The sequence below is a fragment of the Actinia tenebrosa genome, unplaced genomic scaffold (genome assembly GCF_029948245.1).
Source record: "Actinia tenebrosa isolate PJP-AT-01 unplaced genomic scaffold, QUT_ActTen_1.0 PGA_scaffold14__42_contigs__length_11649687, whole genome shotgun sequence".
NCBI lineage: Eukaryota > Metazoa > Cnidaria > Anthozoa > Actiniaria > Actiniidae > Actinia > Actinia tenebrosa.
In genome coordinates this window covers 408,946-430,103 of record NW_028292574.1, presented here as the reverse complement: position 1 = coordinate 430,103, position 21,158 = coordinate 408,946, and the positions used below count along the sequence as shown (strand labels likewise).

The 21,158-nt window shown below is 37.1% G+C and overlaps 1 protein-coding gene across 2 annotated transcripts; it reads left to right on the top strand.

Annotated features, from left to right (window-relative positions):
* The first annotated feature begins 262 nt into the window (after positions 1 to 262).
* LOC116293827 (tyrosine-protein kinase BAZ1B) lies at positions 263 to 20,798 on the top strand. 2 transcript variants are annotated; one of them, XM_089029440.1, is made up of 37 exons: positions 263 to 435; positions 1,245 to 1,417; positions 1,807 to 1,906; positions 2,001 to 2,040; positions 2,901 to 2,957; positions 3,553 to 3,632; positions 3,929 to 4,034; positions 4,263 to 4,328; positions 4,739 to 5,731; positions 6,221 to 6,318; positions 6,975 to 7,136; positions 7,229 to 7,288; positions 7,422 to 7,466; positions 7,790 to 7,823; positions 8,158 to 8,326; positions 8,901 to 9,007; positions 9,852 to 9,995; positions 10,115 to 10,183; positions 10,613 to 10,701; positions 10,788 to 10,887; positions 11,271 to 11,295; positions 11,470 to 11,716; positions 12,132 to 12,186; positions 12,264 to 12,688; positions 13,257 to 13,409; positions 13,852 to 13,918; positions 14,362 to 14,460; positions 14,551 to 14,736; positions 15,092 to 15,235; positions 15,842 to 15,916; positions 16,355 to 16,512; positions 16,589 to 16,665; positions 17,103 to 17,601; positions 18,107 to 18,227; positions 18,381 to 18,464; positions 19,104 to 19,247; positions 19,983 to 20,798. In XM_089029440.1, exons 1-37 carry the CDS (start codon positions 323 to 325, stop codon positions 20,097 to 20,099), a joined length of 5,481 nt encoding a protein of 1,826 aa, XP_088885566.1. In that variant the 5' UTR covers positions 263 to 322; the 3' UTR covers positions 20,100 to 20,798. The 2 variants fall into 2 exon arrangements, with proteins under 2 accessions (XP_088885566.1, XP_088885565.1); XM_089029439.1 differs by having other exon boundaries at positions 10,097 to 10,183.
* The last annotated feature ends 360 nt before the right edge of the window (positions 20,799 to 21,158 follow it).

The following is a 21,158-nucleotide window of genomic DNA, read 5'->3' as shown; positions in this document are numbered from 1 at the left end:
ACTGCCATTTCTCGGAACACACATGTTTTTAGACCAGCCTCCTCTCCCTCCCAAAAAACTATGTATGACTAAAGAAAATACTTTGAAAAACCATCCTAAATATATAAAAGAATTTCGATCACTCTTAAGTCCAACAAAACTAATAAATTTGGGTTTAAAAGTTAAGAAATAAAGCATTTTTCTTGCATTAATTAAGCAATTAAATTTGCTGAGTTTGCTGTGCGTCGATCATTTGGCCATGCGGTATTTCCCATGAGTCGCTTCCCGCCATTTTCAAATCTTCCCGCGTCGTTTGGTCAAACAAAAGAGTGAAGGATTCACTATGCCTTTACTCGGCAAAAAATCCTATTCTTTTGCCTCTCCTCCCGACGAAATACAACAGAACGATGAAGTGTTCGTTATTAAGCAGACCAATGAAGTCTTCAAGTCTTATGAGTATCCTTTTAAAGCTAAAATAATGTAACTTCGATGTCTTTCGTGCGGCCATTTTGTTTCCCTGCAAATTAAATCTGGAACGTTCTCGCTCTAATTCAGCATTATTTTGTAAAGTTCTTTAAAAAATGTCTAAAATAACCAATGTTACCTATAGGAATTTGAATCCACCGAAAAATGTTTTGAAAAATATTAAAAGACATTTTTTTTCAAGGTGAACAAATAACAATGACCCTTCGAAACACATCGATCGTGTATGTTGCCTCGAAAGAGTACAATAGGATAGTCACTAAATTTGAAGAAGAAAACCTTTCAAATTTTTAATATGTCTATGGTGAACTACGTTTTAGATTGCCTTTATGCCTTTAGGAATTGAGATTATGTACTGGTAGAGATGTGACTTAATGAATTCGGAGTAGCTATTCGTACGTCACACGTACGGCGACTTGTATTTGCTTTTCGTACGGGAGTTGGTTCAGCGAATATTTATCAACATTTTTCACTCCTGTACGAATAATTGTTAATTGTTATTTGTACGAAACAAATTCTAAGTGTCGCGAAAGGGAGTGATTAACTAAGAGTATGTAAAAAAGATTTCATAGTTAATGATTGAACAAGCTTATTTATCCTTTAATCATTAACGATTTTCACCATCAGTCATTATCATCATTATCTCAATCTTTTTATCTTCTATAGCTAATCTCGTTTGTACACTCATTTTCATTACTTTGCAACCAACACAGGCAAACGAAACCCTCTTATATGACCCTAAAACTTATAATTCTCTTAGAATCCTTGATTCACTGCTCCAGGGAATATGTAGATAAAATTCTGCTGTATAGCTCACAAATATGGTCTTGTCAATACACTGGAAAATCTATGTTGAGTTTTGAGGATGCCTTAGAGTCAGAGGAAAATGCTCTAAAATCTGTGGATAAATTCCCTAAGTGTTTCAAAAAAGCTGTCTTAAATACTGCTCATCATTGTGAGTATACTAATCTTCTACTTGAAATCCAGGGGCAGACCCAGGGATGGTAAGAGGGGTGACTAGTATATAGTCAACCACTTTTCCTCAAATGTCTGGTAAAACCTTTGAAATAGTCAACCCTCTTAAAATTCCTGGATCCTCACCTGAAACCACTGGGAGTGGTAGATAAAAAGTATTTTATCTGATTATCCTTTAGCTGATTATTGGGCACAGCTAACTCACAGATTGAACCCTGAAACAACCTCTGGGCTGATCTATGTCTGGGTATGGCTATAAGTCACAGATCAAACCCTGAAACAAGCTCTGTTATACATTACGGCCACTCATATTGTATATATTACTTATACTATAGCTATATTATATATATACTATGATTTACCCCTTAGGGACATCTGGACTAGAAGCTCTTGTTGACAAATGTCACAAGGACATCCATTCAAACTTTAATGAAAAAGATGCTGTTAATGTAAATACTGGAAGTAAAGTGTAAGTACATTTATACATATTGCTATCTTATCCACATATTACTACATGTATGTCAGAAATTTCTTAAAAATATGTTTTTTCTCACTCATTACAGCCATTCTGGACATGTGGTGAATGTTCATACTGATGAAGAGGTAATGTTGACTTATTTATTTTCTATATTAAAGATCAAGTCTAATCAATGGTAATGCAGAAATTATGCATGTATATATATATATGTATATATATATATATACAGCCATTTGCAAAAAATATTGCCGCTTCCAATATATATACAAGTATATCAAAAGCATATCAAAGATTAAGGGATGTCATCCCCAATATTTTTTCCGAGTTGTCTATCACTAGGGCTTTCTGAAAAAAATATCAAGAAAGATATTCTGTCGTGTCTGATATACTTTTGATATACTTGTATGTATATTTGAAGCGGCCATAATTTTTGCAAATGGCTGTATATGCTTGATTGCAGAAAGGTTGTAGTATACATTTATACAAATACCTAATTTATTCAGTATATTTAATGATATGCAAAACAGAAAACTCACTTTATTTATTATTGTTTCACTCAATGACTGTCAAAATATTTCATTCTTGTGTTTTGTATCCTACAGATTATAAATCAATTGGTTTTGAGGGTTAAAAAAGTGAAATTGCAATATGCATCTCATTATAGGTATTTGTATAAATGTATACTACAACGTTTCTGCAATCGAGTGTATATACATATATACACATCACATATATATATATACACGAGAAATGGATTTTTCAAAACACCCAATGAAATATTATATGGGTATATTTATACAATGTCTGAAGGCTGGTGTATATATTCTATTCATTATATGCCATTGAAAACTGATGTATAACTAATATGTATGTGCCAAGGATAAGGACTAAATCCTTATGACTATGGAAACTCAATGGCAAAAGAGCAATACTTTGTTTTTACATAAGCCATGTCACTCTAAATATTCCTTGGTTTGACCAACAGGATTTACCTCCATCTCCACTGAGTGACAAAGAAAATCTTGATGATCAAGATGGCAAGGTAATAAGCAAACTTGTTTTATATTGAAGATAAAAAGAAACCCATCAAGCCAGAAACCTCAGAGCAGGGGGGGGGGGGGGGGGGGGAGTGCACTACTGCTACTGTATATCACCCTTGTTTCATTCTGGGGCATAATGGTTGAAGGGCATCAGACACAAAGTCTGGAGGTCAATAGTTTTGGCACCATTAATGGTGCATCTCTCATTAATTCACCTTTTCGGCGCTAGCTTGGATTGTGTTACGGTCACCAAAAAGTTCGGACATCGTTCTCGGATTTCCATACAAATTCACTGACTTTAAAGAGAAAATTTAGGTAGATTTCTTTAGTTAACTATCTTAACAGCAATAAACCTTCAATCAAGCTAGAAAAATAATTATTTACTTGTATTTAGAGAAATAACTAAACATAACTAAGTAAATAGTTCAATTAGAGTCAGTACATTTGTACAGAAATTCAAGAACAATGTCTGAACTTTTTGGTGACCGTAACACAATCTAAAGCAATTTATACGCTGTGACAGCTAGCGCCGAAAAGGTGAATTGGGGTTTTGTAAGAAACCAGTGTTGTTTATTTGATGATACTCTAACTTTACAGCCTTCTTCAAAGAAATTTTATGATGTGCTGTGCAAAGACTCTGGTGAATGTCTAAAAAATGTCAAGGCAGCAAATATCAGGTAATAACATTTTTTATATGAGAATAAATATAAACTATATGCTTGTACTGTATCTAATTGAGCTGATCCTTGCAGTATATCGAGCAACTTATGCAGCTGCAAATTTTAGGACTCAGAAAAAATCCTGAGTCTTATTTATTTACGAGGACAATGACATGATAGTTGCAAATGGAACAACTTCATGTGATAACTGATAAAAATGAGATTTTGCTTTTTTGGGGGATATTGTGGACATCCTTTTGCCTTGGTGAATCTATAAAGAATTTTTTTTGACTTTATTTTTTGTTCTCTTACAGCCACTCTGAAAAGTGTCCAAGTAAAAACTTAATATCTTTATTTATTAGAGCCAACCTGGCTCATCCTGTTGGAATGGGAGGGCAAACAACTGCATTTGTATTAAAGGTAAGTCAAGTAGATTTCATTAAAGTGGGGGAAAATGTAATAGACTAATAATCTGTTTTACGAAGATATAACTAGCTAAAAACTAGTGTGAGCTGTGTCGGTGTTTCTAATGAAACAGTAATGATGAAAAGGTAAATTATACACTGTGAAAAGATGAAAAAACTTACTGATGTTTCGGACACTAGTCCTTTGTCGGAGTAAAATATTTTGTGATTTTGTCATATACAGAAAGATGTGTTGGAGAAGTACTCGATCCCTCATAAGCTGAAGGAATTCTCAGTCAGCAAGAAAAATGTAAGTCTTGATATATACTTGGAAGAGATTTAAATTATGATCAAGTTTTTGTGGTTGACAGATAATTTTTTTATCTAGATTTAGTTAATGCATGTGGCATGGGTATCAATGCTTTTGAGCCTCCATGCCCAAAGAGGGGAAATTAGGGAACGATTGACCTAAAACTAACAGTAATTCATTGGACAATGTGCTACCAGAATTTGGACTTGTCTGGTCAAACTTTTGCCTTGCTGGTCATTTTGACCAATGACATGCCAGAAACAAGGCATGACTGAGCTAATATTAAGTTGGGCAGGCATTAAGAGTGATGACCAACCAGCTGTTATTTTTAGTCCTGGTATAAATACTATTAGGAAGTGTCGGTGAAAGTTGCATTGCAACAGTAATTTTTACCCATTATCTTTTCAAAGGCAAATTCTGAACCGCTTGCAACAATCCAACATGTCAACAACAGCAAGCCCAAAAAGTCAACTGAAAAACCCAAGAAATGCAGCCCAGAAAAACCACTCAGTGACTCAAAACCTAAAGGCAAAAAGCTTGATCCTCTTCAGAGAAGCCTTGATTTCTTTAGGGTCAAACAACCAGGTAATGAACCTTTGAAGTCTCAAAAGAAGATTGAAGAGAACGACAATGTTAAATCTCCCAAGAAGACAGGGAAAATAGAAGATGTCCCTGTTACTCCAACAAAAGGGGCAAAAGAAGCTTTGGTTATTCTTGATAAATGTCCAAAGATCTCTCCTGTGAAAGTGAAATGCAAAGGTGATAGGATAATGATTGAATCGCTGAGCTCTAGTACAGAAAGTGATGAAAACGAGAATTGTTTTGAGATAAAAAGTAAAAAATTTAGGTGTACTCCCAATTTAAAGGAGAAGGCAAATGCATTTGCACTGCTTAAGTCTCCGCAAGCTGGGATGGAAAATTCTGCAAAGAAGAAAACCAGTGTCAAGCAGAAAAAGGAAAAGAACGGGAAGAATGAGAAGGAAAAGGAAAAGAAAAAAGAAAAGAAAGAAGATGGAAAAATTGATACTCCTGCGAAGAATGAAAGTAAAAATTTTAATAAAATGGAAGTTAAATTAATACGAATAGATGCATCTCCATCAAAATCTAGCATTAAAACACCTGAGAAGAAAAACGAGAAGAAAAGTGAAAAAAAGGAACAGAAAGAAAATAGCAACAAGAAGTCAGTAGAGAAGGAAACTAGAAAAAGCTCTAATACTGCTAAATCAAAAGTCAAATCTAAAGATTCTGGCTCAAAGAAAACATCAAAGAAGAGTTTAGGTAGTGTGGTGGCCAACAAGGCAGTGAAAAGGTTGGTGACCAACGAAGAGACAAAATTTAAGAAGAGCGATACTTCCCTTGTTGTCATTGTAGAGGATTGTCAAGATATGCCTAACAAAGATACAGTAAGTTCAAATATAAGCAAGGTCATGGAAAGTGGTTCTAGAAAATATCCATACTTTACCAGCTGGGCGGTGAAAGCTGTGTACAAAGCATGAGTGGACAAATTGACCCATCCTAAACATTTTTGGAGGTTGAAAAAACTAAATAAAGTGGAATTGTTTTCACTCTCTCTTTCCATATTTCTGCTTCTCGTAGGCACCTATACTATACTGTATTTTATTTGAAAGAAAACAGAATAGAAAAAAAAATTGGTAATACAGTAGTCAGGGAATAAGGGTTGGCGGCAAACAGCCAAATGCACTGTGATTGGCTGAAACAAAATTCACTGCTCCACTCCTACGTATGTCACCTCATGATGATGAGATCATAAGTACAGTACATTCCATTACCTAAGGACGTTTCTTAAGAAGTACTAGAAAGATTCACACCTGATGTTTTCTGGTAAGTTTAAAATTTATTAATTATTAAAGATATTTTTTCTATTTGCAAAGGCCACAAACTTGGAGCCAAAGATAATGGAAACAGATAGCAAAGTTTTGCAAAAAAAGACTGAAAACTCCAAAAAGAAGCAGAAAACTTTATCAGAAATGTAAGTATTATTGTTATAGTAATTTTTGAACTTGTTGATTACATTATCATCACCACACCATCACTATCAGCATCATCACTATCATCATCATCATCATCATCAACTTCATGATCATGATCATGATCACCACCAGTATCATCATCATCACCAGCATCATCACCAACATCAACATCATCACCAGCATCATCATCATCACTATCATCATCATCACCATCATTATCACCAGCAAACTTTATCAGAAATGTAAGTATTATTATAGTAATTTTTGAACTCGTTGATTACATTATCATCACCACACCATCACTATCAGCATCATCACTATCATCATCATCACCATCATTATCACCAGCATCATCATCACTAGCATTATAATCATCACTATCATCATAAGCATCATCATCATCATCATCAACTTCATGATCATGATCATGATCATCATCACCACCAGTATCATCATCGTCACCAGCATCATCACCAACATCAGCATCATCACTAGCATCATCATTATCACTATCATCATCATCACCATCATCACCAGCATCATCATCACTAGCATTATAATCATCACTATCATCACTAGCATCATTACCACTATAATCATTACCATCACCAGCACCAGCGTAAACATCTAATACTATTGCACGTACATATTTCAGGTTCAATGCTGCTCTTCAGAGGGACAAGCCATCCTCGCTTACAAGAGTTATCAATAAAGCAATTGAAGAAAATATCTCCTCACCAAGTGTGCTTGATCTTACCACCCCAGCAAGAGAAAAAGTACAGCATAAGTGGGAACAAATGAGAGAAAAGCACAAGTGGTAAATACATTCTATTTAACTTTTATTTTTTATTAAAAAATAGAAGAAAAAAATTCCCCCCCCCCCCTAAATTCCTTTTTTTTTATTATTAGGAAATTCATGAGTGCTGAAGAGAAGCAGAAAATCAAAGATGAACGCCTGCAAAAAAGAAGGTAGGAAAAAAAATAAATGCCTGATAAATAAATTCCTAATGAATGTTCCTAGTCTTGTTCTATTTTTAGGGGTCAAAGAATAATAATATTTTAGTAAATTTTTTCGTATTTGTCTTTTATCACCTTTTTACAGAGAGAAGCTTGCAAGACAGAGAAGAGAAAAGCGGAGGCTACAAAGGTAAAATTCATGGCTGTTAATGACCCAAAGAAGTGGGTCTAAAACATCTGGGGTAATGGATATGTGTATTGGTACCCAGAAAATTAGGGAATGTGAGACTGGGTCTTGGTATAGATACCCCAAAAATTTGGGATAGTGGTGGACAACTTGGCCTATGTATGTGCAATTTTTAGCATGTGGGTATAGGTGCTGGCGGGGGAGGGGGGGGGGGAAGGGTTCAGTCATAGGGTAAAAGGTTTGTAGGGCACAGACTGTTCAGACATAACACAATAGAAAGACATTTGCTATTCACTCATTTGTTAATTTTTTGATTGTTATTACAGAGAGGAAATGTTGAAACGTCTTGAAGAAACAAAGGTAAAAAATAAAGAGGTGTATGACCTTTTTCTGTAGAAAAAACCTTGCATTGATCAAAGGTTATACTTATTCACTTGTCTCACGACTGTGGCAGTTAGTTGGACCACGACGTTTCGGCTGGTACTGCTAGTCTTCATTAGGCGATGGTGTAGACTGGAAGGTGGCTTCTTATATATACTGTCAGTCTGACTCCCTTGGGTACCCTCCCTTGAGGATTGCGCCAGGGCTGTGATTGGCTGTGTCTTTCCTTGATTATCATTTAAACCAGGCAATCCATTCTTTAGTCATCAGTTGTTCGCAATCCTCTATTTCAATTTCCTTAAATTATTTGCAGAAAATAGAGGACACTGAACTGGAGTTAAAGCCGCTTCCTGAAGGCAAACCCATTGATGTACCACAAGAACTTACCATAGAGTGCTTTGCTGATGTGATCATGATCGTAGAGTTCATATTGTGTTATAAAGATCTTCTTGTCCCTGAAGAAAAGTTTAACCTCACTGCTGGTAAGTGGCTATGCCTAAATTTGAAGTGAAGTTAGTTGATCAATATGCCAAAGTTATTGATGTAACTACGCTGAAGTAAACAAAGAACTCAAAGAAAACTGTTTGGCCATAATTTCAAATAAAAAAATTTTAAAAATGATGTTAGGAAAATTGCAATTTTTGTATTACCTTGAACCAAAATGAGTTTGATAATAACAGCACTCTGTTTACCACTAGTCAAATAAGCTTTTCAACCACAACTGTCCAACCATATTGCTAAATTAGCACACATCTGAGTTGCTTGTATTTTCAGGTGTTGTTTGAGTTTTCCTATTTTATATTTCTTTTATCCATTTAGCACCTTATAATCCACTTACAAAATTACTCGATTCTGATTGGACAAACGGAGTACAATTAAATCCCAAATTGTACTCTGTAGAGTTCTAATTAAAGATACTCTTAATATTTTAGAAAATTTGAAGTTTTGAAAACATTTTAAAATGTCACTCGTAAATTCCTATAAATTCCAAATTGTACTAGAGATCATGTGATTTCCTATACTAATTAAATATTTATATTGGGTATTTTTTATTAGAATCACTGATGAACGCACTTGCAGCAGAAGAAAAGGGATCTAGTATTCTCTCTAGTGTGCTGGTTATTTTCTTACAGATACTGTTACAGGATCTTCAAGGAGAAAAGGTAAAGTCTTTCACCTTCTGTCAGTAGTTCAAAGAATGTGTTAGACATTTTAGCTTTCCCATTTCAGACCATTCCCATTTTCCCATTTTGTTAGTTTATTCATTCGTTCTGTATTATTGGTGCATCGGTGGAAACTGAATTTGACAAAGATATTTAAAGGGGCACTTGGATGAAAAAAAAAGTCCTTTTTTTACGAGGGTAGCACTTAATAGCCAGTGGCTAACAAACCTGTGGCCCTCATTCCATGATCGAATTGGAATTTAGGAGTTGATTTTTACAGAGGGAGGAAAACCGGAGAACCCGGAAAACCCTCGAAGCACAGGAGAGAACCAACAAACAACTCTACTCACATACAACACCAAGCCCGGCGGGACTCGAACTTGGGTCGCATTGATGAGGCGAGCGCTCACACCGCTACGCCACCCATGCTTCCCGATGAAAATCAATGAAATTTAGAAATGACTTTAAACTTGGTCAAACTTATCTATATGGGCCAGATAGTAGCCAAGCAACATATTTCCTTCACAGTCAACAGTGGTGGGGAAAAACTATCAATTTTATTCAGCATCTAAATTGTGAGTCATTTACTCAACCCTATTGTTCTTTTGTCTTTTAACCCAAAATATCTCAACCGCAAGTGGCTCCCAGGCTAAATTTATTATTATTATTAAATACGTCAATTATTCGGACTTTCAAAAATCGGGGCGTTTTCATCCAAGTGCCCCTTTAAAAATCTTCATCCTTTGAGATCCTAAAGTCAATGCAGTATTTCATTTAACTAAATATGAATTAGACAATAAAACCAGAATGAAAAATTTTCCATTTTTCACTCATTTTTATTTAGAAGTCTCGTTACTGTGGTAGTAAGCTATCAGACATGCCACTTACTCAGCATTCTGCTCCTGAGCTTGCGCGACTGTACTTGAAGAGAATGTTGTCATCATCTTCCAAGGGAAATCAGTTAGAAAGAAAGGAAAACTCCCAAGAGGTAATAATATTGCTAGTGCATATGAGGGTAATAGTATTGCATGTTTCATTTGACGTCATTTCCTGTCCATGTTAATCAGCTATATCTCAAGTTTTCAAAAGGATTCATTGTCATTTCAGTTGTTGGACATCATCAAATCAATGGAAGAAAATGAGTTCTTTACCTTGTTACCACAAGATAAACTCAAGGTAAGATAAATAAATTAACTTTGTTTATAGAGGATAACACTTGACAGTACTTCAACTGATAAACTTGTGGTCCTCTGTTAACGTCTCTAGTTAATTAGGGACGGGACAGCCATTAACGTGATCATCCGAGTCAAGTGAAGGTCTAACCATTTGCAGATGTAATTACGAAGGTAGCACCTTTCCTCAGTTATTTAAAAACCCTGAGTGTTAGTCCGGCTGAGGCTTGAACAACGACCTCCCGCACAACAGACTGATGCTCTTACCAACTGAGCTAGACGGGTGGCGGTTACTTATTAGGCAGGTGAATGTAGCTGCCAATAAAAACACAAGTTACTGACGGAGCTCTGGCAGTCGCTGGCTTCCAATGAAACCACTGTTTATCTTATTGTATCATCTTAATTATAATATCAATTTGTGGCTGTTTTCCAGTTGTTGGTATCTCTCTGCCATGCAGTGATATCCTCTGATGCCATCGATAACTACATTGAAGCCAAGAAAGAGACAGATATGGAAATTAAGTAAGTAGAAATTCATTTGCCCTAAGTGTACCAAATGTGTACAAATGCCAGAGAAGCTTATAATTATTTTTTAATTGTTTTCAAAGACGGCAGAAAAAAGCGGAGGAGAAAGAAATTAGAGATAAAATGAAGGAAGAAAAGGAAAGAAACGAACAATTGAAGAAAAAGGAACTGGAAGAGCAGAAGGTAGGAAATGAATAAAAGAATGAGAAAAAATTAGGTAAACAACATCAACAGCAGCAGCAACAACATCAACAGCAGCAGCAACAACAATAACAGTAGCAGCAATAACTGCAGCAATAACTGCAGCAACAGCAAGAACAGCAGCAGCGATAACTGCAGCAACTACAACAAAAAAAGCAGCAGCAATAACTGCAGCAGCAGCAATAACTGCAGCAGCAGCAACAATAACAGCAGCAGCATCCATTACAGTAGCATCAACAGCCGCAGCCGCAGCAGCAACAACAGCAAGAGCAGCAGCAAGTTTGCTTGAAGTTTGCTATGCGTTAAAAAGTAAAGGCTGTGTTTGAGACATTGTTTGATACATTCAAAAAATGTTTGCTTTTCAGAATTCAACAGCAGAAAATAATCAAGGTCAGTGAAATACATCTGTAAATATGTTATGATTGGATAGCACTGGTGGCATGGTAAGAGTCACTCAGGAGTAGAATGTCTAGCTGGTTAAGATCTCCTGTGGCTCTAAATTCAAATTTGAATACAGGGTGACAGGTTTGTTAGCCACATAACATTATTGATTGGTTCATACAGATAGCAGCAATACAACAGAAGAAAAGTCTGCCGAGGGAAAAAGTGTGGGAAAGACATCTATTATCACTGCATTGACAGCAGAAAATAAGAAACCAAGTGAAAAGAAAGACGAAAAAGAAACCTCCCCAGAGAAGGAGAAGAAAGATAGTACTTCTTGTGGGATAGCACAGACTATTAGAAACAGAAGATTGCAGTTGGAATTGAATAAACAGGAAACAGAGAAGAAAAAGGCTGAAGAACTAGAGAGGTATAGATACTCCAAGGGTTCTCTTGATTATTTCCTTCCATTTATCTATCCCTTTTCTGTTTGTCTTTTTTATTAATTATTTTTTCATCTTTTCTATTTTATACATCCCTTCCTTCCTTCTTTCCTTCTTTCTTTCCTTCCTACCTTCCTTCCTCCCTTCCTTCTTTCCTTCCTCCTTTCCTTGCTTCCTTCCTTGCTTCCTTCCTTGCTTCCTTCCTTGCTTCCTTGCGTGCTTGCTTGCTTCCATCCTTCCTTCCTTCCTTCATTCTTTTCCTTTCTTTCAATCTTTTTTCCTTCCTTCCTTCCTTTTGTTCTTTCTTCCTTTTGTTCTTCCATCCTTCTTTCCTTCCTTGCAATTGATTATCCTCTTAAACTTGAATAACCTTTCTTTTAATTTTTTAATCTGTTTTAAAAGACGCCTTAAGGAGGAAGAAGAACGAAGAAAAGAACAAGTTGAACAAGAACGCCAGGTAAGAACATAGTAAAGTAACTGCCCTCTGCTGAATGCGTGACAAATTGTGTGACACAACTTTGACATTATTTTTAGGCTAACGTTGCCAAGTTAAAGCAAGCCTTACGTATCACTCCTATTGGTTATGATCGTTACCATCGTCGCTACTGGCTGTTTACTGGCATGTCTGGATTGTATGTAGAAGATGGATGGATGTCTAAATACATTACTCATGTCACGCCCGAGACAAATGATGAGTGCGTGATAGATGGTGACAGAAGCGTGACTAATGAAGAAAGCATTACCAGTAATGTTAAAACAAGTAATGATGCAAGCGTGACAAAGAGTGATGGGGATGATAAGACCAACGAAAACGGAAGCACAAATGCTGGTAGCGTTGAAAGAGCCGGGAGTCCTGATGCAGAAAGCAAAGAAGCAGATGTGGCGGTAGTAAGTGTCGAGACAAAACAAAGAGACAAAACAAGTGCAGAAAATGACCAAAAATCATCTATTGATAAAAGGTAATTATTAGAAATTCAAATTATCGTATTTTATAAAAGAAATAAATAACTTGCTTGCTTGCTGTGCTGTGCTGTGCTGTGTACAGATATAAATCACAAGGGGATTAGCAGAACATTCGAGAAGTGTTGAGAACCACTCCACTACTTCTTAGTCTCTCATGTTCTGGATATCCCTGCATGCGTTGACTTAATGCGGCATGCGCACTGGTTTTCCATTTCTTCATTATAAAATAACTGTTATGAATGTCGCGTTCTGATTGGTTTCGAGCGCGTGCTTTATGAGAGCACACAGTACGCGCGCGATCTTTTAGTAGCGTCATTCCTATCTAAAATAACGGTTATTGTAATTTGTATTTTATGAAAGGAATAAAAAACTTGCTGTGCTGTGTGCTCTTATAAAGCACGCGTCGTGCTTCTCCTAACACTTCTCTCGTGTTCTGCCAACCCCCGCGTGCTTTATAACTGCACACAGCACGCGCGCGTGTTTTCTATTTCTTTAGTTTTCTATAATTTACATTACATTTCGTATATTATCCTCTCATCGTCCTTGACGACTGTTTTATTGTAGTATGAGAGATGTTCCATACAGTTGGACGTACTATGATGATCCAGATGAAATAAACGCACTTCTAGGGGGCTTAGCTTCTCGGGGAATCAGAGAAAGTGCTCTTCACCAAGTGCTGACAAACGAAACAAACATTGCTAAAAATATCAAAAAGAGGTAAGATTGCCCGCGCGCAAAAATCTCTCGACTTTCCAAACTACCATCTCTCCCATTTCTCATTTTCTTCCTCTTCTACCTCATGCTTTCAATTTGTGCATAATATTTCCCTTTTCAAAAGTTTTTTGTTTGGTTATCCAAGTTAGAGTATCTTCTCAAAGTTACTCAGACAAAGAAACAGTGAACAAGAGAATGGCACGCGGTTTGATATAGGAAAATTATTGCGCCCCAAGGTTTTGGGTCGTCCTTCACGAATTTGCAAGATGTGATCCTATTGGAGGGCGCACATGTGTAGAACAATGGAAAACAATGACCTTTTCCCAACCCCGCCACTAAACCAAACCAATCACAGGGGACGTTGCAAATTCGTGAAGCCTAACCCAAGGTTTTGGGTTTGGTGTTAATACTATAATTTATTGTTTTATGACTGATTTGGCTTCAGAGCGACCGCAGAAGATAAACCCGCACAAGATGAAGGTGAAAACAAAATGTTGGATTACTTCAAACAGGTGATTTTTTTGTTATTATTTTCGTTAGAGTAGACATTGTACTGTGGAACGTCGAAATCTACGACATCTTTTAAACCAATCATAGCGGGCAAAATTACTGCTTAGCCAATCAGAATTCACCGATCCCGGCTTTACTTACCTTAAAAGGGTAAATTAGACACCGTGAAAAGATGAAAAAACTTACTGACGTTTCGGACGCTAGTCCTTCGTCGGAGTAAAAGAGAAAGAGGTGGTAGGATAATGAATGCAGGATTGGTGAATTCTTTGTCAAGGTCACGGTCATCCAACCAGTTATCGTTACCGTCCCAGTCACCCTACATCTCTACCTTACGTTTCTCGCATTTCTACGAAATCTGCTTCGCTCTACGAAACTTCAGGAATCTACTGCCCCTAGCACGCTGTCAGTATGTTAGCTAACGGTTTCACCTTATCGTTTATATCAGGATCTTTTAGATACTGCAGATCGTGTGACAAGAGGAAACCTAGGAGAGATCGATAAGATGGAAAGATACCAAAAGAGTCTTGAGAAGGCAACAAACCTGGTAACTATTATACCCCAAACGGGCTACCTGTGTCTTACCACAGCGATCCCAAAGGTACCGATCTTGATTTTATTGTGGGTTTTTCTTTAGGGGCCGCTGCTGATTAAACTCCAGGAATCAATTTTTCCGCGGTTCCTGAAGGGCAGTTTCACCGAGGAATCAGTCATAAACGAATGGCGCCAGTCAGCACTGAAAGCATCAACCCTTTCTCTGTTACACCTTCTGTTAGAGATCTTAGATTCCGCAATTGTTTGGGATAAATCTGCTGAAAATGCGGTAAGAATGTCGTAATATTAGGATTATCTAGTGCGCACTACTTATCATTATGTTGCTCGTTCGATGAATGTGTTTGCAGAGGATTGACTAGTGCGCGCTGCGTATGGATGAACATGTGTTGTGCGTTCGTTAAATGTTTTTCTGCGCGCCAGTGCGTGTTACGTGAACATATTTGCGCAATTGGATAGTTAGAGTAGAGTAGAATTTAATGAAAATTGTTGCGCTCGGCTCCTGTCGATCACAGCGTAGCACGCCCGTAACATGAGATTTTGACAGTCCAAATGATCTGTACCTTATCTAATATCGGCAACAAAATTTTTCAACTCCATATTAACATTGCTTAAAATGTTTTCAGAAATGCAAGGTGTGTCGTCAAAAAGGAAGTGATGATGACTTGCTGTTGCTATGCGACGAGTGTAACCGTGGTTACCATCTACACTGCTTACGCCCTGCTATTAATAAGATACCTAGGGGAGAATGGAAGTGCCCGTCATGTCAGGTGAATAAAAATGGTTGACGAACCTCCATTTGCATGTGGAAGCATATAATTTATCATCGAGACGAAATATGATTTTGGTGGACGTCCATCAAAGTGTTTACATGACATTGTCATTGTCATTGACGAGGGCACTTGCCTATGGAATGTCATGCAAACGCCAAAGACTAGAGACCATTAGATCCGACGACGAGTACAAGTACGAGTATTTAACTTTTAAAGTGAGCACTGATCATTTCGAAGTCGAAGTCGTGTGCATAGATTGAAACTTTAGATTGTAAAAAATCGGTAATCGATTACGATTCAGTGTTAACTTCACGCACAGGACCAGTTTTAAAACTTGTACACGTTTTCGTTGTCGGATCTAGACGAATTTTTTTCTTTTTTTGCACGGAACCAATTTTAAGATTTGTACTTGTTCTCCTTGTCGTTGTCCGATCTAAAGATCTTCGTTGCGACTACGACAAATTTATTTATTTATTCATTTATTTATTCATTTATTTATTTATTTATTCATTTATTTTATGCGCGCGTGTGGTTGGGAAGTACTGTAAAGTTCATAACTGGAGTAGTATGTTGTGTTTTGATATCCAATATTTTTATCTGCAGCCTGTTAGTAGTGCAAGATCGCAAAGAGACAGAAAAGAAATGTACAAAGATGAAACGATTGAAGACGATTCAGATGTAAGTTTTAGCAACTTTCAACAGAATGTAACCATATATCCGTGATAAAGTTAACAAACAAATTTATAAAAATCATTGCAAAGTTTTGTAGGTCTACGGTCTACCGAGGTCTACTGAACTTACTAATTTGTGGAATTCACCTTGACAAAGTTTTTTTTACGGATATATGACACACTCTATAATACACGACCTTGTAGCTGCGAGCTGCCCGTTAATATTTGTTTTGTTGTTGCTGTCAATCAAAACTAAATAGCCTGTAGCTTTAACATTTTTGACTGGCGGCAGTAAGAAACCAGATTTCAACGAGCAAAGCCCAAATATTGAGGCCCACGATCACATAAATAAAAACGCTCCGTTTACATCGCACCGAAAACGTATCGGAAGCTTTGTGTCCACACGATCAAAAGCAGAAAAAATAAAAGCTATTGATTCCACCAGGATTCCAGCGAAAGCGAAGAAGATGCAGACAACGAAATTCAGAATGAAGACTATTGTAACATATGCCAGGAGGGAGGAAACGAGCTGGTCTGCTGCGATACATGCCCTCTTGTCTTCCATAAAGATTGCCATGACCCCCCTCTAAGGAACATACCAAGGTAAGAATACTGTTGCCATGGTTAACGTTTACTTTTTAGTGCGCGCGTAATTTAAATTCCTTTTTATTTTTCGCAGGGGCACGTGGTCATGTATGGAATGCAAACGACCCAAGCCGAGGAAGACACGAAAACAGCAGCGAAGCAAACAAGTTGGTAAGTCATTCCACTGATTTTGCGTGTTTGAGAAGTCGCTGCGGTTACGCTTTCAAGGTTTCAACTCTTAAACAATGGCTTATCATCATGAAAACGCGTTTCTTTAAACATTCCCCTGTCGATTAGCAGTAGATTAATTACGTTTGGCTAAGAACTTGGGCACGTTAATAAAGTCAGTCAGTCAGTTTGTCGGTTATTCATTATATCGTTCGTTCGTTCGTTCGTTTGTTCGTTCACTCATTTAAAGTTCGTTCTTTCCTTCGTTCGTTCATTCATCCCTTCATTGACTCATTCATATTGCCTGATGAATTGGTGAAAAATAAACGTTGGCTTCTCTTACATAGTTAGCTTCTTATTACGTCTCTGTGACGTCGATGAATGATTTAACTCAGCTTTTAAGATTGCGCAGGAGTTAATTCTCCCATCTTTTATTGCAGCGAAAGGCAGTAAGAAAAAACAAAGCAAAAATGCTCCAAACACCAGGAAAAGAAAATTATCAAGTGACGAATCCAGCAACGAAAGTTTCGATGGAAGAACAAACCGCAGAACGATGCGCAAGCGAAGGCTTGACCCTGAAGACGACTCTGATGAAGAATGTCAAAAGAAAAGACGTGTTACGCGGAGCAAAAAGGTGGTTATAGAAGAGAGCGAGGAAGAAGAAGAGGAAGAGTCTGAAGAGGAAGTCGAGTCTGATGAAGAATGTCAAAAGAAAAGACGTGTTACGCGGAGCAAAAAGGTGGTTATAGAAGAGAGCGAGGAAGAAGAAGAGGAAGAGTCTGAAGAGGAAGAGGAGGAAGAGGAAGAAGACTCTAGCGAGGAAGAAAAGGAAGAGGGGTCGGGGAGTGAAGACGAAGAGGAATCAGAAAATGAAGAAGAAGAGGAGGAGGAAGAAGAATTTGTAGTGAAGCCACAGCGTAATAAGCGAGCCAGTAACAGGTAAGAACGCGGAGGTGTAGTCGCTTAAATAAATTAAAATAAGATAAGATAAGATAAGATAAGATAAGATAAGATAAGATAAGATAAGATAAAATAAGATAAGATAAGATAAGATAAGATAAAATAAAGTAAAATAAATAGCATTTAGCAGTGGCATTTCCACAGTGGCTCTTCATCCACTGTAATTCCAATTGGAATGTAGAAGTTGATATTACTTCTTGCTAAAAGAAATCCAACGTTGTGTATCGCTCTCTTTTGCAGTCACTCTCACGCTCACTTGCATTTCGTCAGTTCACTACTGACTTCTGCGCACTGAACAACCAGATAATATTTTTGCTTTGCTAAGGCTTAATGAAAAAATATTCCTTGCCACGGAAGCAATCACTTTGTATGTCTACATCTGCTTCGTTGGCACCGTTGTCACGTTCCATCACATGTCCATGACTTATGCCCCCCCTGCAGTTTATTATTAATAATCTCTGATATTGAAATCCTTAACGTGCAGGGCAGAGCCAAAGCCACAACCAAAGGCTGCTAGCCGAAGAGACAAGAGAAAGGCACCAAGTAAAGCAGTCAAGAATGTGGCTAATACTGGATCATCAAAACGTCGACGCACCAACCCAGAGGTAAAAATGAACATACCTTTCTTGTTCTTGTTTTGCTGGTAATATTTCAATCAAGTCATCCTTTTGAGTATCATTCCTAGAGGCTTGTTTTACTTGCGTCAAAATCGGAGTCGGAAGCAGTTCATACATTAAATTTTATTTTTTTCGTTTTAGTTGGAGACTTGTGAAATGATCCTTATAGAGATACTGCGATCAGAAGATAGTTGGCCTTTCTTGGTTCCAGTAAACGTTAAAGAGGTTTGTATATTTATGGGGATTCCACGTCATGTCAAGTCACGCGACGTCGAGTTACAATTCTAGGCCTTGCGCAACTGCGCTTACAAATGCGCAGCACACCATGGTATTTGGTCACAGTATCTGTGTTGCTTAGCATAAAATGCTGTTTAAACGTTTTTAAGCATTACACTAGGTTATGAATCTAGGTCATGCGCAACTGCACTTACAAATGCGCAGCACACCATGGTATTTGATCACAGTATCTGTGTTGCTTAGCATAAAATGCTGTTTAAACGTTTTTAAGCATTACACTAGGTTATGAATCTAGGTCATGCGCAACTGCACTTACAAATGCGCAGCACACCGTGATCTTTGATTACAGGTTTTGATAAATATAGGTGTTGCTTGGCAGTAAAGCGCTAGAAAAAAACTTTTCCGAAGTTACATTTTACAGTGTTACAATCTTGACTATAAAAATGTCACGGTAAGACAATGTGTGCCATCACTGTGATGGTGCCAAGTCTAATACCATGATAGGATGAGCGCATGAATGGATGAATTGATATCATTGTGGCGTGACACTATGTAGTCATCCTATATCTACTCTATTCCTAGTACTCATTGACTCAGACTCATTGACTTATCTCATTTTTTGTTCAGGTGCCAGATTACTTTGATTTCGTATCTGAGCCTATGGACTTCCAAACAATCAAAGATAAACTAGAAACGTTACAATACAGCGATGGAAAATCATTTGTACATGACGTGCAACTGGTGTTTGAGAACTGTGAAAAGTACAACCACGTAAGCATCTATCAATTTACAGTTTTCACAAGGCTGCCTGCGCATTCAACTTGACGGGCCATAAAACTGAAAAACAATGAGAAGTCATATTCAAAGAGAAGAATAATTGATTCGATAAATTCTTATTGAAAAATCTAATGGAAAGTATAATAATTCTCATTATAAAGCTCCTGTTCTGGTATCGTGGCCCATCAATTCTTAAATTTGGATGAGCAGGCAACCTTGAGAAAAAGTCCACTTTCAATATTTCTATAACTTAACATGGACTTTCTCAGTCAAACTCACTTCAATCTCAGAAAGTTTAGTAGAAAATCAAATTATATTTCCAGAATTTTGATACTTAACAATTCTTTGCCAAAGGTGAAGTGATTATCGGTGTATGTCTACCGAGCCACGAGTCTTCGAGAGGCATAATCACTGAGCCTGAGGGGAATAATTGTTTTAGTATAATTTTAGACTTCAATATTAGAGAAGACAAAACTTAGGTTAAAAAAAGGTTTTAGTATTACTTCCTCTCTGGTAAACTTTGGAAATCTTCACAATCACTGCTTGATTAATTATCGTCTCATAATCACTGGTTGCTTGACCAATCACAGCGTGCGAAACTCTATATTCAAGTCTAAGATATTACTATTGTGTGATGTTTAGGACAGCTTGTCTGTGGCTCACAGTTTTGCCACCAACATTGTTATATATAACTTCACAGAGTTGAAATTTATTTCCATATATTTTCAGATCTTGTCTGAGACAGGCCAAGCTGGAGAAAGGTTAAGTAATGATTTCAAAAGACTTCTAAGAGAAAATCTGCCACAATACGTTGGAAACCCCAAGAGAACAAGCAGAAAACGATAAAAGCAACAGAGCTGGTTGTCTTGGATGAAACTACAAGCAACACAGATCTGATTGGCTTATTCCGTGATGACATCACAATCTATTTTTAGCCCAGAACATGATCTCAATCGCAGTGAAATCCCAGTGATATGAAGGAGCAGAAAGTATAAATGAGATTTTTACTTTTGACATCACTAGCTGAAATATGTTGTGTGGTTTGGTTTATTGTAACAGCTTGACTGATGTGATGTCACGAATAGACCTTTGCAGCTTGGGCGTGAAATTCATACCATTGCAGACCACAAGTCATTCCCTAGAGTATCATTTCTTTGTTTAACCGTTGCCGTGAGAAGACACATAAACATGGATGCAACTCAAACAAAGAATCTTCTTTTCTTGGGCACTACATGTCTGAAATGAAAAAACATTACGCCCGAGGTAAGAGTCCATAAAAGAAATAATACTCAAGGGAATGACGTGGTCTGAAATGGGAAAACATAACACCCAAGGTAAAAGAAGGGCATGCACACCCTGTATCATTGTCATATACTGGTATTAGTGCTGTAAACTCTATCAGTGCTGTGTTGTACATCTAACATGATTATGTATAGTTTATTTTAAATCTGTCTTGTAATTCATAATCCAATCAAAACAATTTTTGCAGCATGCTTTTTTATGATTGTTAAATTAAAATTATATAATAAAATTGAAAACCTCGTCTTTTTTAGTCAACCTTGAACCTAGGCTACCATCCTTTTTTGTGCATAAGGAAGAGGAAAAAAGCATGGGTACAAGTTGTCCCAAATGTTTTAAATGTTTTAAAATATTTTTGATTTATTGCTTGGGCTTCCTGTTCAAGAGTACTCATGGGCCTGGTTGCATGAAGAGTGGATATATAGAGGATATTACATGGGCGCGCGGAGATACGAAATTTATCTTCGAGTGTTGAAAAGATCTCTCACAAGTGAGCGCAGCGAACGAGTTGAGAGATTTTCAACACGAGAAGATAAATTTCGTATCTCCAAGCGCCCATGTAATATTCTGTTTATTATATAATTATCAATGAAAGTATGTTTTGGC

Coding starts and splice junctions, on each gene's coding strand:
- LOC116293827 (XM_089029439.1), top strand. CDS start 323: ATGCCTTTACTCGGCAAAAAATCCTATTCTTTTGCCTCTCCTCCCGAC. Junction 1,907..2,000: donor GTAAATACTGGAAGTAAAGT/GTAAGTACATTT, acceptor CACTCATTACAG/CCATTCTGGACATGTGGTGA. Junction 7,289..7,421: donor GAACGCCTGCAAAAAAGAAG/GTAGGAAAAAAA, acceptor ACCTTTTTACAG/AGAGAAGCTTGCAAGACAGA.